Here is a 15,262-nt window from a genome sequence, read left to right on the forward strand (position 1 = left end):
CTCCCACTGGTTTTTACAGCCAGAGTTACAGGGATTTATCTTCCCAGCACCGGAACCCCGGGCTCTGTGGTCTGGCCTGGGGCTGGGATCACTGGCTCCCAAGGAATCCCTCCTGCTTTCTATCCACCACACGTGAACGTGGGACTGCCCCTGCTGATTCTGCCGCCGCCTCTCTGCGCCTCCTGGCCTCTCCACTTGTGTCAGCGACTCTGCCCCTCCTGCCCTTTTGGATGATGTGGGAATGTGGCTTCTTTAAGTCCTTTGTTGTCAGGCTTCTATACAGTTCTTTTCCGACGGTCTGGGTGTTACTTGTTTTGAAGTTTATTTATAGGTTTTTTTGTGGTTGAATGAGGAGGCGAAGCATGTTTTTCTATGCATACATCTTGACCAGAAGTAATAGTTGCATTATTTAAGGAGAATAAAGTCTTAACATATAACCCACCACCTCTGTCCAGACCCCTTCTCCAGCATTTCCCCTCCCAAATGTTACAGACTCATGGGAACCACATTTTTGTCCTCAGCTGAAGAAAAAAATCTCAGGTACAACATAAGAGAGTGTTTTAACAAAGGAATTCCCAATGAGGAATGTGTTGAGGAAGCCTGACGTAGTTAGCAGTGCTTTGCCTTGCCCCTCTCTCCTAACCCAGAAGACAGAGGATGTGCCTATTAAAATGTCGGCCAAGTGCTGTCAAGGAAGCAGCGGCGGCAGCAGCGGCAGCGGCAGCAGCAGCAGCAGCAGCAGCTCCTTCCACAGTTCTTCTGGGGGATCTTCCCAACATGCTAAGGAGCAGCTTCCCAAGTACCAGGTAACCACATCTCTTCCGTGTGGAGTATACCAGGGCGCTGAAGTCATTTACTATAATATTTCCACAGGGAATAATGCCTGTGGAGGATTCCATTCCAGGAATGGGAGGACCAGGCTTACATAACGTGCTCCCTTAAATGTTTCACATCAGAGCTGTTTTCACACGGTGGCTTTTGTATCTCTTGATAAAAACTGTAGTCGAGCAAAAGTGATCCAGCACAATGCACACTGAATGAAGAGAAGTGTTGCAAATGAGGTAAACTTTGGTTTTGCCTCCTTTGTTGCCAGAAGCAGATTAGCAAACGTGTATTTTCCAGCTTTGTTACAAGAACGCTGAGTATTCTGGGAATGTTCATGGGCCTTCAAAGAAAATAGCACTTGCCAGTGACGGAAGAAAGCCTCGTGTAGAAGAAAGAAAGGGCGAGACCTAATTTGAGTGTGAAGGACAGAGGGCTGGGAGCATTTTTTACTCTCTGTGTAAAAATAGAGGGTAAAAGAGAGCAGCGGAGGGTAAGGATTAGTGTTATTGAGAAATATACCGGCTAACTCGATTTAAAGAAAGAAAATTTTAGAAATACTGAAACAGCAGAAGTCTGTTACTTGATGGAAGATACATCAATGTTTTTCTTTTTGGATCTGTGTAGAATTTTGTCTGTCAAGTTGTTGGAGAGGCAAAGCCAGGGAAATTACCAGCAGACATAGGTGTATAGAACTTTATTTATAGGCTTTGTGCCATGTACTTGCCTTTTATTTCACAGTGCTCCTGACTCTCACAGCAGTCTGGTTACAAAAGCGTAGAGTGGACCATCTAGGTAGTTGAGAATCACAGTTAGCATGTGGACCTTGTAGCCCAAGAAAAAGCAGATTATAAAATGGAAGTCGTGGGTGGAAGTTATTAATAAAGCATGTGAAACCAGGAGGTTTCTGTCTGCGTGTAGCAAGAAGAGGTTAGTGTGAGCTGTAACCAGGGGGGAGACGAGTTAAGCAAGGCCAGTAGATATATGTTTCTCTCTCCTCCTCTGCAGACATGGCCAGGTAGGTATGTGTATGTGTTTGTGTGGACCTGTGGATGAGTGTGTATGTATGTATGTATGTATGTATGCATGTGTGCATTTGGAGTTTGAAAAAAACAGATTGAGAAGAGAGTGTTAAGGGTGATTCCCGTGTGTCTGGTGTGGGTGGAAAGCACAGTAGCAGGGAAGCTGCCTGGTGGGCTGGCTCACAGAGAGATGGTTGTTTTGTTTTGGTCAAGCTGTGCTGGGTTACATCTGTTCTGTTCGTCAGTGTGTCACCAGCATTTAGAATAGGTGCTCAGAGTCCTATATCCAGTGCATTCATTCACATATCATAGTATGTTCATAATATTCAAATATGGCATGTGAGTGAATGCATTGGATATAGGATTCTAGAATTCAAGAAGTTTGGGTCTAGAGCCAAAGATTTGGGGGAGTGGTGGCTTTCCTATGTAAAGAATAATCAAAATATAAGAGTGGTTGAGAATGCAGACATTAGGAGGGCCCTCTGAGGAATAGGGGAACAGGTTCAGGGGATGGTCTGGGAAAGAAGAAATCTAAAAGCAAGGTTATTAAGAACATCAGCTACTGTAAGAGACACTTAGGAAAGCAAACTGGAAAGTGTCCACTGGAATCGGCAAGGAGGCGGGGGTCACCGCTGGAGCAGGTTGCCTGGAGGAGGCTGCAGAAGGTTAAGGAGCAGATGAGAGTGGGCAGAGGGGGACCGGTGCAGTCTGTCCTTTGCCATGACAGAAGGGCCTAGAAAAACTGGTCAGGAGCTAGAGGGGCTGAATATTTAAAGAGCTGGTTTGTAAAACTTCAGAGGTACCAAACTCTCTGTTACTGTTTAGAGCCTCACAAACCCTGCCTGTACCAATTAGCATTTTTGTGCAACTCTGTTTACTATTTGATGGAATGATACTGAGCCGTGTTTCTTTTCAGGGTGTGTTCTTAGCACCGAGGGGAGAGTGACCCTGCTGCCTTCCTAACTTAATTTTTCTATTTAGAGTTTATCAATGGAGATAATAGAAACATTTGTTTTTCATAACAAAACTGAAAATAGATTAAACTCTGGGATCCTCATGACGATATTGTGTATAAAGAAGAAATCATGAACATTAGTAATAATTTGAGGAAAAATAGGCCCGTCATCATTAAGATTGCAAAATGGCCAATTGCATCTTTGAGAAATAATCACCCGCTAAACTGAAGAGGGACCCAGAGATTAATGAACGTCATTTTCTGTTACATTGCACGCCGCGCGTGCCATGTGCTATAGCTTTGATTTCGGTTTCCTTTGTGTGGGGCAGTACACGAGACCAGCTTCGGACGTCAACATGCTGGGGGAAATGATGTTCGGCTCCGTTGCGATGAGTTACCAGGGCTCCACCTTGAAGATACACTATATACGGTGAGTTGGGGCTGCTAGTTCTATTGGTTGTGCGAAGCGGAATGGTGATACTGACTCATTAGTTCAAAAATGCCTTTCTTCCTTCTTTCCCCCCAGCTCCCCGCCACAACTGATGATTAGCAAAGTTTTCTCTGCTAGAATGGGCAGCTTCTGTGGGAGTACAAACAAGTAAGTGTGAGATTTTGCACATCACCTTCCCCTACCCCAGTTTTTTAACTGGCTGTTTTCTGGATGAAGTAATTCTCCAAGGGCCATAAATGAGAAGCTGGATGAGTCCACATTAATGCAGGGATCTTAAAAGCGGCTATTTTCCTATACTTAGCACATATAAAAGCTCTTTGACTCAACAACTCCTTAACAACAAGTGACCGTTTCTGCATATTGGGTCCCTCTGTTACCGTGTGTTTACTGCCATCTCCAAGCTTCCATTCCCTAGAAAATGAACAGTAAGAGGAGAAAGGAGGGGCCATGTTCAGGAGTTTATGGTATTTCCCAATGTTATTTTATCCTTTAAAAAACTGGAAGACTTGGTTGTTAGTGTGTCTGTTTATTTGTTTAAGGAATGAAGCACCCAGTTTTTCCAGGCTGCTGGGGACCCGTTTGGCAGGCCTGGGTTTCGTGCTTGCTTGCCACCCAGGCAGCTGCCAGTGCAGCCTCTGTGATTGGCTGGTCCTTGGGCCAGGCGCTATTTTGATTTTCACTCCTGAGTTTTTTCTTCCTCTACTTTTATTTCTGTGTAAGCTAAAAATACTGAAATATCTACCTGAACTCTCATTCTGGTACACTTGCCTCATATATTTTGAACTTTGGAAGCAGAAATTATTTTCTATACTTAAAAAAAAATAAAATAAAGCATTCGTTATTCTTTGGTAAGTTTGAAAGAAAGGTTAGGCACAAATTAAAGGGGCATTCTTATGTGTTGAATGAAGGCTGCTATCCTGAGGTATTAGAGATGTATTTCTTTGCAGATTTGGGTACCATTTGAGGACATCTGCCCACTCTGCAACAATGTAACAAACTGAACTTATTTGAGCACTTAAGGCGGGGCTGGCATGACTGAAGCCAGTACAGGAAGTGATGTTTATTTCTTGGGAGAGGGTCTTTTTTCTAAACGTGTTACACTAACTCCCTGTAGTAGAATATTGAACTCAGATTTCACTAAAAATCATTTTGACCTCATTGTTCTGCATTATTTTCAAAATCTTGATTTTTACTTTACTTTTTACAAATATAATAAGTTATCAAAATCTGCTTCCCTCACACTGTGTGTGTTGGTAACACTGAATTTTCAGGTGTTGTGAACTCAGGCTCCTGTAGGAACCACATCAATTTCTGTTGTACCCTCCTTTAAAAAAGTCTCTGCATTGCTCATTGATGTTAACTGCGAGTTCAGCTTAATTTCATTTTGAAGGTTTATGTAAAATTACCTTTGAAACAATTAGTAGCAGCTTAGGTGTCAGTCACTAAAGCAAAATTTAGAAATTAATAGCAGTATCCTAGGTGTTAGTCACTGGTCAAAATTTATAGAGTTTGTCCCATTATGTAATGTGAAACTGTTAGGAATGCATTGTTAAGTTTTATAGGTTGGACTACCTCCAAAATGCTTGTCTTTTCTTTTCCTCTAACAAACTCCCCTAAAGTATAATTTTCTTTAGTAGATGTGAGACTTTATTCATTTATTTAAAAAGTCTGAGCCACTGATTAAGTTGTCTGTATTTGAGAGTCTGTTAGGAAACAGCTTTATTCATCTCTTGACATTTTTCTCCTCTCTCTCCTTCCACCTCCCGGATTTAGCTTGCAGGACAGCTTTGAATACATCAACCAAGATCCCAACTTGGGAAAACTGAACACAAATCAGAATAATTTGGGTCCTTGCCGTACTGGAAGTAATTTAGGTAAAATCAACCGCACGAATGGGTTCGTTCTTTCTGAATACCACTGTCGTGGGTGTGTGTGTTGCTTTATTTGAGTTTGTTGTGCTGTTTCGTTTTGTTTGCATTACCTTTAATCTGTATTTGTTTTTTTGTGCGTACTGTGTTTGCCCTCCTGTCTGTGTCTCTGCCCCCAGGTCTGCTGCAGGCGTGCAGCAGCAAGCTGCTGCAGGGGGTGGCGGAAGGAGGACCGCTCCGGCTCACCCGCAGTGCTTCTTTCTTTGCAGGTTTGTGTGGAATGCTGAGTACAGTGTGACCCGCACACATAGTAATACGTCCCGTGCAGGTTCTTAGCAAAAAATCCTGTTTGCTTCCTCTCTAGAAATCCAAGGGGCTCTCGAGATACTAGTTTCAAATGGAGCCAAGTTCATGGTGTTTTGAAAATTTCACCAATGAACCTCTATTGTAAATACCTTTGATAAACCCCAGGGTAAGCTGATTTTGGTCTGAAATGAGCCCTTAGTGTTTCTAAGAGGATTATATTTTCTGATTTTTGTAGGCTTCTTCTGCTACTATGAATCTTTTCCCTTTGCCATGGTATGTTTTATCCATTTATTCACCTGCATCCATCCGTACCTGCGCACAGTTTCTTCAGAAGTCACTCTAATAAGAGCATGGAAGATCTCTCTGTCCCTCTCCGTCTCTCTCCCTCATTGTCTTTCTTCCTCTAGCATTTGAGTAGTTTAAATGCAGTTTCTAGGTTCTTTACAGGTATAATCATCCCAATCTCTGTGGGTAGGTAAAGCCTGAGATTTAACTGACCTTGCTAATAACTAAGGCTGCTGAGTGGCTGTCCTAGTCTGGCATGCTTAACAAGTGTGGGGACCTTCGTTTCTAGCATTAAACGTTATGTTTACTGCAAAAGGTATTCTGTTCTTTTTTGTAGCCTGAAATATGCCGAAGCACCACAGTTAACTGACACCCTCCCGCCTACTTAGAGTGAGGAGAGCATGCTCCTCCGTGCTCTTTAAAGTTGTGACAATCAGCACGCTTCAGGAAATAGCTGGCGAGGGTATTCCTCAGGCAGGGCTCTGGGCTGCGAGTTCACCGTAGCCACATGCCGTCTGCTCTAGCTCAATAAGTAGACAGTTTCAGTCAATCTGAGGCATTCCTCGAAGTCTGTGATTCTGTAGTGTTTTCCAAAATTCCTGCCAGGGCGTGAGTTTTCCCAAGTAACCTTGCGATGATACTGTGTATGGGTGTGTCTGGAAAAGAAGCAGAGGAAGAAATATTTGAAAATGAATATAAATGTTTTCTATCTTCCAGGAGAGTGTGTTATACACAGAGAAACACTTTTTAAATTTATGAATTGGTTTTCAAGTATTTCTCTTCCCTGAGTGTCCTACAGTTACGACTGAAACTGATTGTAAAGACTTTCAAAACTACAGTGCTATTTAAATTTACTAAATATGAGGAAAATGGCTAAAAGTATCTGCCTGAGAATGTTCACTGTATCAGCTATATCAGTGGTTGATTACTCACTTTTTGGAGATGAGATCACTCAGACAGGTTTACGAGGTGCAGCAGCAGAGTGAGGGCGGGAAGTTACTGGGTTTTGTTTTCCTCGTACTCTCACCGTCATCTTTTTGTGTATTTAATTTTGATTTCTGATTAATCTGTGTATAAATTTAGGCCAATCATCAATAGCAGTAATCTACTTTGAAATGTGAAAATCATCTACTGAGATTAAAACCACTTTTTCTTTGAAGAGCCTGATAACATGGTCTCCTTTTGCCTCTATCTTAGCACATAGCACCCCAGTGGACATGCCCAGCAGAGGACAGAGCGAAGACCGGGACAGTGGCATTGCTCGATCAGGTATTTGTACTTCCGTTTTCTGGTTTCGCTAGCAGAGTGAGCTGTCCGTAAAGGTCAGGTAGTTGGGGAAATAGAAGACAGGCCTCATCTTCTTTTTTCCCCCTCCATATTCTAAAGCCTCGCGTGTCTGAAGATCCAGAACTTTGATGCTCAGCATCTAGTGGTAATTGTCCAACACGGGCCAGTTTTTTCTGATATCCACACTAATATGAGACTAATGTGTTTTGAGACATTTCTTTTTAGAGGAAGGTCTCCTTGAGCCAGTTGTGCTGGGAGTTTGCTTGCTGACTGTTGATTATGAAGTCAGAGGAAGGAAAGTGTGCGTGGAAGCACATTCACTTGGGACTAAGGGGGGCTCACCAGCTGACTTGGCCATCCTGTCCCCTGTCCTCGTGTCGTGCGTTTGTGATTTTATCTCAGGTACCCCTGTTCTCCTTATCCTAAGCCTTGACCTTTTCTAATGCAGCTTTTAAGATCTCTTGATTTCTGCTTTAGGACACAGTTCTGCTCTTGATTTTGATTGTGGCTCCAGTCTGAGGTAGGGTTTTTTCTGTAAAAGGGAGGGAACTGATCTGGAATTTGAGGACTTGGAGCCGTGTGGGGCTTTGCCTGATGAATGTACACTGGACATGCAGCATGGGAAGGGACACCCTGCTGGGTTCAACAGTGATGGCACGCCCCGTTCACCAGCTGGGCCAGCCAGTCGGTGCCCGGATGTGCTACGACTGCATGCAGACATCAGCACCGTTCCTCCTGAGTGTTCAGTCATTTCTGTTTCTGGCTCTTGCCCTCCAAGAGAGCTCGAAGGGGTCCTTGTGTGCCTTCTGTGTAGCACCAGCGTCCTGTACTGCACTCGAGACAACTTATGCCCAAGTTATTGAATGCAATTTGTTACTGAGTCCCTCTGGTTTGTGTGTAATGTGAAGTACATGGCATTTCATTTATGGTTAAATAAACGTAGTTGAGTCATTTTGGTCTACTTGGTCTACTTTGGTCTATTTTGGAACTATTCGGAACTTTTCTGCATGGGAGATTTGTCTATTCCCTTATCCATTCATTAATTAATTAATTCAGTCAATCATTCATATCAATATGAACTCATAGCTATGTTATTTTAGACTTTGGGTGTTAATCCAATTCTGCTTTATTTAGTTGCTCAGATTGTTTCATATTTGGCCATTGAAGCCATGAAACTTCTGTGTTACTTTAACACACTCCATCAACATGTGTCTGTGTGTGTGACCCCCACCAGTGCATTTGTGACCCCGTCAGTGAGTGAGTGTGCGACCCCTGTCATTGTATGTGTGTATTTTGAGTACTTCCTTACTTTCTGGCACTACCAGATGCTCCAGACTTGTCTCGTGTGTTTTCTACTCCAGTGCTAGAACCAGCCATTTCTCACTGGAGTCCTGTCCTTTCATTGGAGAATGGTGTTAGGGTCTGAGATTCGGACAGTAGATGTACTTAATGCTTTCTGGAGTGTCGTTTCTTATAGGCCCTCTCGGCTGACAAGCAGAAAATAGGAGTTTGTGCTAACTGTGTATAGACCTGTGTATAAAATTGCTATCTGTAACGTCTACATCTGTATTAACTTAAAGTGAGTTGGTACTGATGTCTCCATTGTTAATAACCCATTCACTTTTTGCTTATTCGTGAACTCCCACTCCAACCGCAGGAAACCTGGCTCCCGCCGTTTGCCATCCATTTGATTGGTTCACTTCAGTGTGCATACGTAGCAATGTCAGAGTTGCCAACTCATACCCCTGAAGGAAACGACTTAGGGACTAGAGTACAGTGCTCACGGGCAATTCCTTTTACCTTTAGTCTCGCACGTCCACTCATCTCCGGAGTTCCCGGGTCAGCACCTTCCCAGGTGGGGGAGTTTTGCAGTGACTTGTCCCAGCCCCTAGGAATCTCTGAAATCACAGCTGACACCAGCTTATCTTGCACCTGGCTTCCTGAACGCTGCCAGAAATTCTGACTACACAAGTCAGTTTTGAAGAACAATTTGTGGCTTAAAAATCTTTTCTCAATAGTCTAGTAAAGAAATAACTTTAAAAAAGATTTTTTTGTTGTTTGCTTTTTAAGTCATTGCTCATGGGGAGAAACGGTCCATGATAAAAAGGAATTTTAAAAGGAGATTTTGCCATTCTCCATCAGAAAGAACCCGGAAGTTCTTTGTCCTGGCCTGTGGTTCCTTCTGTAGGTACACCTCCTCCTGCAGGCGCTTCCATAGGAGGGAGTGGATGGGAGAACTCACTTCACGAAGTTTATCTTCGCCTTTGGTTGTTACGCAACTTGTTCTGTGTACCGTATCCTCTGGGGATACAGAGAACCATGTGGTGTTAAATTCTTACACGAGTTTGCTCTGTTGTTAGAGAACTAAATTATTTTTGTGGTTTCCCCGCTAAGACCAAGTTGAAATTAAGGGAGGGATTTGGAAGGGTAGCACCAGTTTCTGCCTAGCCAACCATCAGGTCACGTTTGTTTGTTGAATAACAATTTTCTACACCCCACCCCACCCCGCCCCCACCCCCGCCCCCCGCCATTGTTAGGCTCTACCAGTATTGGGGAGGTTTCTGAAGAAGAGTGAAAATACAACATCTGCCATCAGGAAGAGTTACATGTAAACCAAGAGTTAAAAAACAGTGGCTTTTCCAAATAAACTTGTTTTCTTTAAAATAAAATACAATGCTGTGTGATAAGTACTACCTCATATACCACTGTGGGAACAAAGAGGAAAAGTACGTGTCTTCATCCGGGAAGTCGGACGACGGCCTCATGGGAAACATGGTATTTGAATGACAGCTTGTAGGTAGCAAAGGACTGTGCGGGAGCTTAGGAAGAGAGCATTTCTGAAAATAGTTTGTGCAAGGGTGTGGATTCTTGAGTGTGCCTTGTGAGTGTGCGGGAGAGTCCAGGCATGTCAGGAGGTCAGGCCGGCCGTGGAAGGCTGTTTCAGAGGTGCCAGTGCCGCACTAAAGAGTTTGGATTTAATCCTGTGAGCAGAGCAGCCGGGGGGTGTTAGCCTCATTGTCTGTGTATTTTAGATCCATGCCGTGCTGCACAAACTCTGCTCCAGGGGAAACTGGACCGATACCGTTATCGCTACAATAGATTAATGGTGATACTTTTTCATTTAGCAGTGGTGAAGTGGCCGAGGGAGATGGACAACAGATTTTTTTCCACATTAACTTTATTTCAACATAATGTTTCCAAACTTATGTTGTCACTGTGTGTGTGTGTGTGTGTGTGTGTGTGTGTGTGTATCACTAGTATAAAATGATTATCTGATTTAGCATAAGATTTTGAAAAGTAGTCCATTGTTTTTTTCTTTTCAGCCCATTTTGGAATAGTAACTTAGAAAAATATACAACTTTTTTTCCCGCCTGCGATATCTAGTAGTTTTTTATAATAACCGAGAGGAAAGGAAATCTTAATTCTGGTCTATTCTTAATTCATTTCACTTCTTGTAATAGATACTCCCGTGCCTCTTTGCGTGGTGAGTGACCCGCAGGGAATGGGGGGCGGAGCAGTGGCAAGAGCACCCAACGCACTCCCTGCCCTAGCTGGTTATAAATGCTGTTTTTTTAAAGATATGCCTTTAGTAAAGGAATACACAAAAATAAGCTCACAGTAATTTTTACGTTGTAATATTAGCAGTTACTCAAAATTCTTTGCCTTACTCCCTGAATTTTTAGAATGTAATGTTCATAGACTTTTACTCATAACAAATTTGAGAACCATCTCTGGAAGGGATACAAGCTGGAGCAGGTGTGGAGGGGAAATACATTCTCATTGAATCCTCTTTGGGATATTTTGAATGTGTCCTCTGTACATATATAATTCAAAAATATAAATTATTTTTAAGAGGTTCTTTTAGTGGTTGCCATTAGAAAACTTCCAAGTGAAGTCTTTGGGGAGAAGAAGGATGAATTCCAGCCGTACGGGAGGTGTCACGGGCAGGGCTCACGCTGAACAGGATGCGGGCGCTGAACAGGATGCGGGCGCTGAACAGGATGCGGGCGATGGCAGGAGGGAGGGACCAGCAGCCCAGGGCGACTGACTCCCCAGTTTCTGACTTGGGGAGGGAAGCAGAGGGTGGTGGCATTGACCAGTTTAGGGAAAGCAGGAGGGCATCTGAGCAGATGGATATTAAGATACTTTTTTATTAGAAGTGTCTGTACGTTCTCCAGCCGGGAGTAGTCAGGTGTAATTTAGAAATAGGAAGCTGGCTGCAAAAGAGATGGATTGGAGGAGAAGTGAGCTTCGGAAACCTGGGGTACACGAGTAGAGTAGGTTCAGAGGACCAGGACTGAGACCAGAGGCACTGAGCCTTGTTAACATGTCACCTTAATTTACATTTAGATTCTCTTTCTCATCAAAATGTCCATGTCACTGACAAGAAATATAATTTCCCCATGCTCTGTGCAGCTTCATTTCCTGTTCCTAAAAGCAGGAAAATAAACTGAAGATCAGTGTGAGTAAAACTCCTCACACATACTTTCAAACATTTGTATTGAAGCGTTTTACAGTGGATGTCCCTGGTAAGAATGCAGGCCACCACAGTGGTTAAATAGGCTGTGTTCAGGCCACTGTGCAGGGACAGGGTGCACCCCACACCCAGAGTGGGGTCTGTGTGGTCTGGGTGTCAGGACTGGTGTCAGCACACGCACACCAGGGCAATACTAGGGGATTCGTTGCCCACAGATTGAGGCTTTCTGGCGAGAGCATGCGGGCTCCCCAGGCTGGTCAGAAAATGACTTGAGGGAAATGGAAAGGAAACTGTTTGGGGGGTTTTATGACAGTTAGGGAGAGGACCAGGGTGAGGGGCCCTGCATGTGGTGTGGACGTCCCACTGGCTCCGAAGGAAGGAGCACCCACACTTGTTCATCTGCTTGTCCAGATATGGGAGAGGGGAAAAGGAGGAAGGTGGTGGTGAAGCTTAAAAGCTGTCAGCAGTCAAACATCAAGAACTGGGGGGCTCATTGAGTAATACAGAGTGACAGCCCATTTGTACCCGAACCCTTACTGACTTCTCTGATGCAGTGCTTTGCAGAGTTGCGGGAGTCGAGGAGTGCCCTGCTCCCGATTGCCGTCTATGCAGGGGGATGTCCACAGCGCCCCACTGACCTTGCATACGTCCGTTTGGGCAAAGGCTTGACCTGCCCCTTATCTGAGTCTTGGTGGTAGAGCCTGTGCCCCTCGGGGGACATGAGAGAATGGGGAACCTCTAAGGAGCTGCTAGGAGGTCATCTGCCACTCACTTCTCCATCTCTCCTGGGCAGTTGACAGGAGATGGTTTCTCATCTCTCATCGCCTCCAGGCTTCTGATGAGCTGTGGAGCCTTCTGCCCAGCCCCCATCACGCTAGAGCGGCGGAATGTAAAGCTGCCTGGCCGGGGTCCAGGATGGCTTCTCCCAGCAACAGGGGCCTCCACGACTTGTGTTGCCGGCATCTCTTTTGTGTCAGTGGCTTTCTCTTCGTGTTGGGGACGGGGATGGGTGGGCACGGGCACCTTTCGCTGCTGCTGCTGCTGCTGCTCTCACTATCTGTGTACGTGATGAGCGGTCCAAATCTAAACATGTCTTGTATCTTTACTGTCAGCTCTTTACCTTGGCTTTTGCCTTGTTTTAAGAGTGTGTGAACTTGGCAATCGGTGGTGTAGCTTGGGCAGAACTAAATTTCTTCATCTCTTTAGACTGCTCTTATTTCCAGGCAGACCTTTGGTCCTCTCCTGGAACGGCGTTTATTTTCTTCAGTGTCACGGATTCGTGCACTCTTTCAATTCAGCTTTTCCTTTCTAGACTTGCCACAATGGTTTCAAAACACCTTAAGTTTTAAAAATAGACCGTATATTTTAGAGTAGTTTTAGGTTCACAGCAAAACTTCGTAGAAGGTACAGAGACTTCCCATAAAGACCTCCTTCCGCCTCATGCACAGCCTCCCCCATTGTCAGCATCACCCACCAAAACGGCCCACTGTTCAGGAGTGAATGGGTGTGAGTTGCAGAGCCCTCCTTGGGCAGGAGGGAGGAGAGGAACACGCACAGTTTCCGAGTGGAAGTTAGCCAGGCGCGAAATGTTAGCAGTCATCAGTGATGGGGTTTGGGCTAATCGTCATTTTCTGATTAGTGCACAAAACTGCAAAAGTCTCTGCAATCTGTACATGTATCAACATTTGTTTAATCATAAAAAATTCTAAAAAGAAAGTGATACTAAAAATATTAAGGAGTGGTAGACATAGCACTTTCAAAGCTGAAATTGAGCCTATGAATAAGTTAAAAGTCTCACGTAATTGGGGATTTTCTTTTTTTTTTAAAGATTTTATTTATTTATTTATCTTTAGAGGAGAAGCAGAGGGAGAGAAACATCAATGTATGGTTGCCTTTTGTGTGTCCCCTGCTGGGAGTTGGCCTGCAGGGAACTGGCCTGCAACCCAGGCATGTGCCCTGACTGGGAATCGAACCACGATCCTCTGGTTCGCAGGCCCGCCCTCAATCCACTGAGCTACACCACCCAGGGCCTAATTGGGGATTTTCTTTACCAGCTCACTGAGCTGACTGGGAACATAGCCGGGCTCAACTCCCATGCAGAAACTCTCTAGGGCCCACTGGGTGCCAGGCCCAGGGCACAGGTAGTGCTCACGGCACCTGGGCAGAGCCCGGACAGCTGTGTTTTAACAAGCTCCTCAGGTGTGTGGGGTGGACAGCAGGGCTCCGGCGTCGCAGCACACGCACTGCCTTCAGGACTGTGAGCCCCGCCAACATCAAATGCATGCACATTGGCTGAGCAGATAGCCAAATCCACCTCTTCTCGTGAGAAATGACAGTAGGTTGTGGGCCAGAGTTAGGACTGGTTTTGCATTTGGGAGTTGTAGCTGTACCATTTTCCATAAAAGTCTTACTAAATAATACTAAGATTTTTTAAAATATTTTATTTATTTATTTTTAGAGAGAAGGGAAATGAGGGAGATTCACTGTGTCTGGCACTGGGCTAAATATTTTATATGTTTACTTTAATTCCTCACAGGAATCTCAGGAAATAGGTCAGTGTTTTTTTAACTTCTGTCTGCAACACATGCTAATGCATTTCATATCATGATCTAGTAACAAATACTTTCATAGATGACAAAGTTTTATCAATTAATATTGACACTGTATTATAGTTTTCTTTTTTTGACATTCATTTTGATGCACTAAACAGTTCATAACTGAGATGTGGTACTTCGTTGTCCCCACTGTACAGATGAGGAAGCTGATAGGTTAAGTGACCTACCTAGGTGTCACAGCTGCTGGTGAGTGGCAGAGCTGGGATTTGAACCAGGAGCCTGAGCTCTGGTACAATTTAGTAAACTCAATTTAGTAAACTGAATTCATACCAATTTCCAGAATAAATTGGACCTCAGAGGTGGCATCACCATCTTGCTTCTGTGATGGAGAAAAGTGCCTATTAAGTATTGCCCTTCAGCTGTGTCCTCCATCTGCCAAAAGAAGCTGATTTGCTCAGCAGAACATGGGCAGAGACCGGGGACCCTGAGGATTTGGGGGTAGGGAGCAAAGACCTTCAAATCTTGTAGGGGGCTCTGAGGTCTGGGGGCGGGGTGGGGCAGAAACGTCTAATAGGGATTTTTATTGAGTAACTTTGTGTGGCTTTGAGGAAAAGCTTTCTTCCATCTCCTTTAAAAATCCTCAGTAAAATGACCAACTCACTGCTATTAGAAATGTGGATTTGACTTTGGAGATTTAGGGAAGGCTTAAATCAAGGCTGAAACCAGATCAGAACAGAGGCCACCTTCCCAGGCCAGCCACATCTGTGTAACACTTTAGTGTAGAAGTACAGTGTATTCAGCAAACATTTATTAATTGTCTGTTGTATTCAGGACACTGTCCTGGGTACAGGGGTGCAAAGCATCCCATAGGCCTCTGCTGTGGAAAGAACCTGAAGTTGTTATGCAAATATCTATGTTTTGTAGCCTGGGAAGTTCACCACTATTCTAGACTCAAAGCTTCATGCAGGCCAATGTGTGTGTGTTGTCCACCACTGTGTCCCTGATGCCTAGCACAACACCCAACGTGGTAGACACTCAGCATTAGCTTATTGATATTGGCTTAAATATTATTGCAGTATTTAAGAACTGAGGTCAGAGAGTCAGGTAATTTCCATCTGCCTGTAAAAGCTTTAAGTAGAAATGTAATAGTCATTTGGAGAAACTGCCTTATCAAGTGATATCTGGGAGCATATTGCCCTGTGTTTACCGAAGTCACTTTCCTTTGTTCTGTGAT

General features: G+C 44.2%; 1 protein-coding gene across 8 annotated transcripts in view; it reads left to right on the forward strand.

Annotated features, from left to right (window-relative positions):
* Positions 1–15,262, forward strand: part of FNIP2 (folliculin interacting protein 2) — a 118,084-nt gene that overhangs the window by 61,954 nt on the left and 40,868 nt on the right. For 4 of the 8 annotated variants that reach the window (XR_005068254.1, XM_037058297.1, XM_037058300.1 and 1 more), the window contains exons 3-8: positions 648–806; positions 3,129–3,229; positions 3,326–3,397; positions 5,024–5,124; positions 5,298–5,387; positions 6,907–6,978. Coding sequence is in view for 7 of the 8 variants with exons in the window: in XM_037058297.1 (XP_036914192.1) it covers positions 648–806; positions 3,129–3,229; positions 3,326–3,397; positions 5,024–5,124; positions 5,298–5,387; positions 6,907–6,978 (595 nt within the window). In the remaining variant the exon portion in view is untranslated. Of the gene's footprint in view, positions 1–647; positions 807–3,128; positions 3,230–3,325; positions 3,398–5,023; positions 5,125–5,297; positions 5,388–5,422; positions 5,447–6,906; positions 6,979–15,262 lie in introns of those variants that run through there. The other 4 variants (XM_037058299.1, XM_037058298.1, XM_037058296.1 and 1 more) reach the window with 3 other exon arrangements.

Source organism: Sturnira hondurensis, unplaced genomic scaffold (genome assembly GCF_014824575.4).
Source record: "Sturnira hondurensis isolate 20B ecotype Veracruz unplaced genomic scaffold, ASM1482457v3 Scaffold0010128, whole genome shotgun sequence".
In the NCBI taxonomy this organism is placed as follows: domain Eukaryota; kingdom Metazoa; phylum Chordata; class Mammalia; order Chiroptera; family Phyllostomidae; genus Sturnira; species Sturnira hondurensis.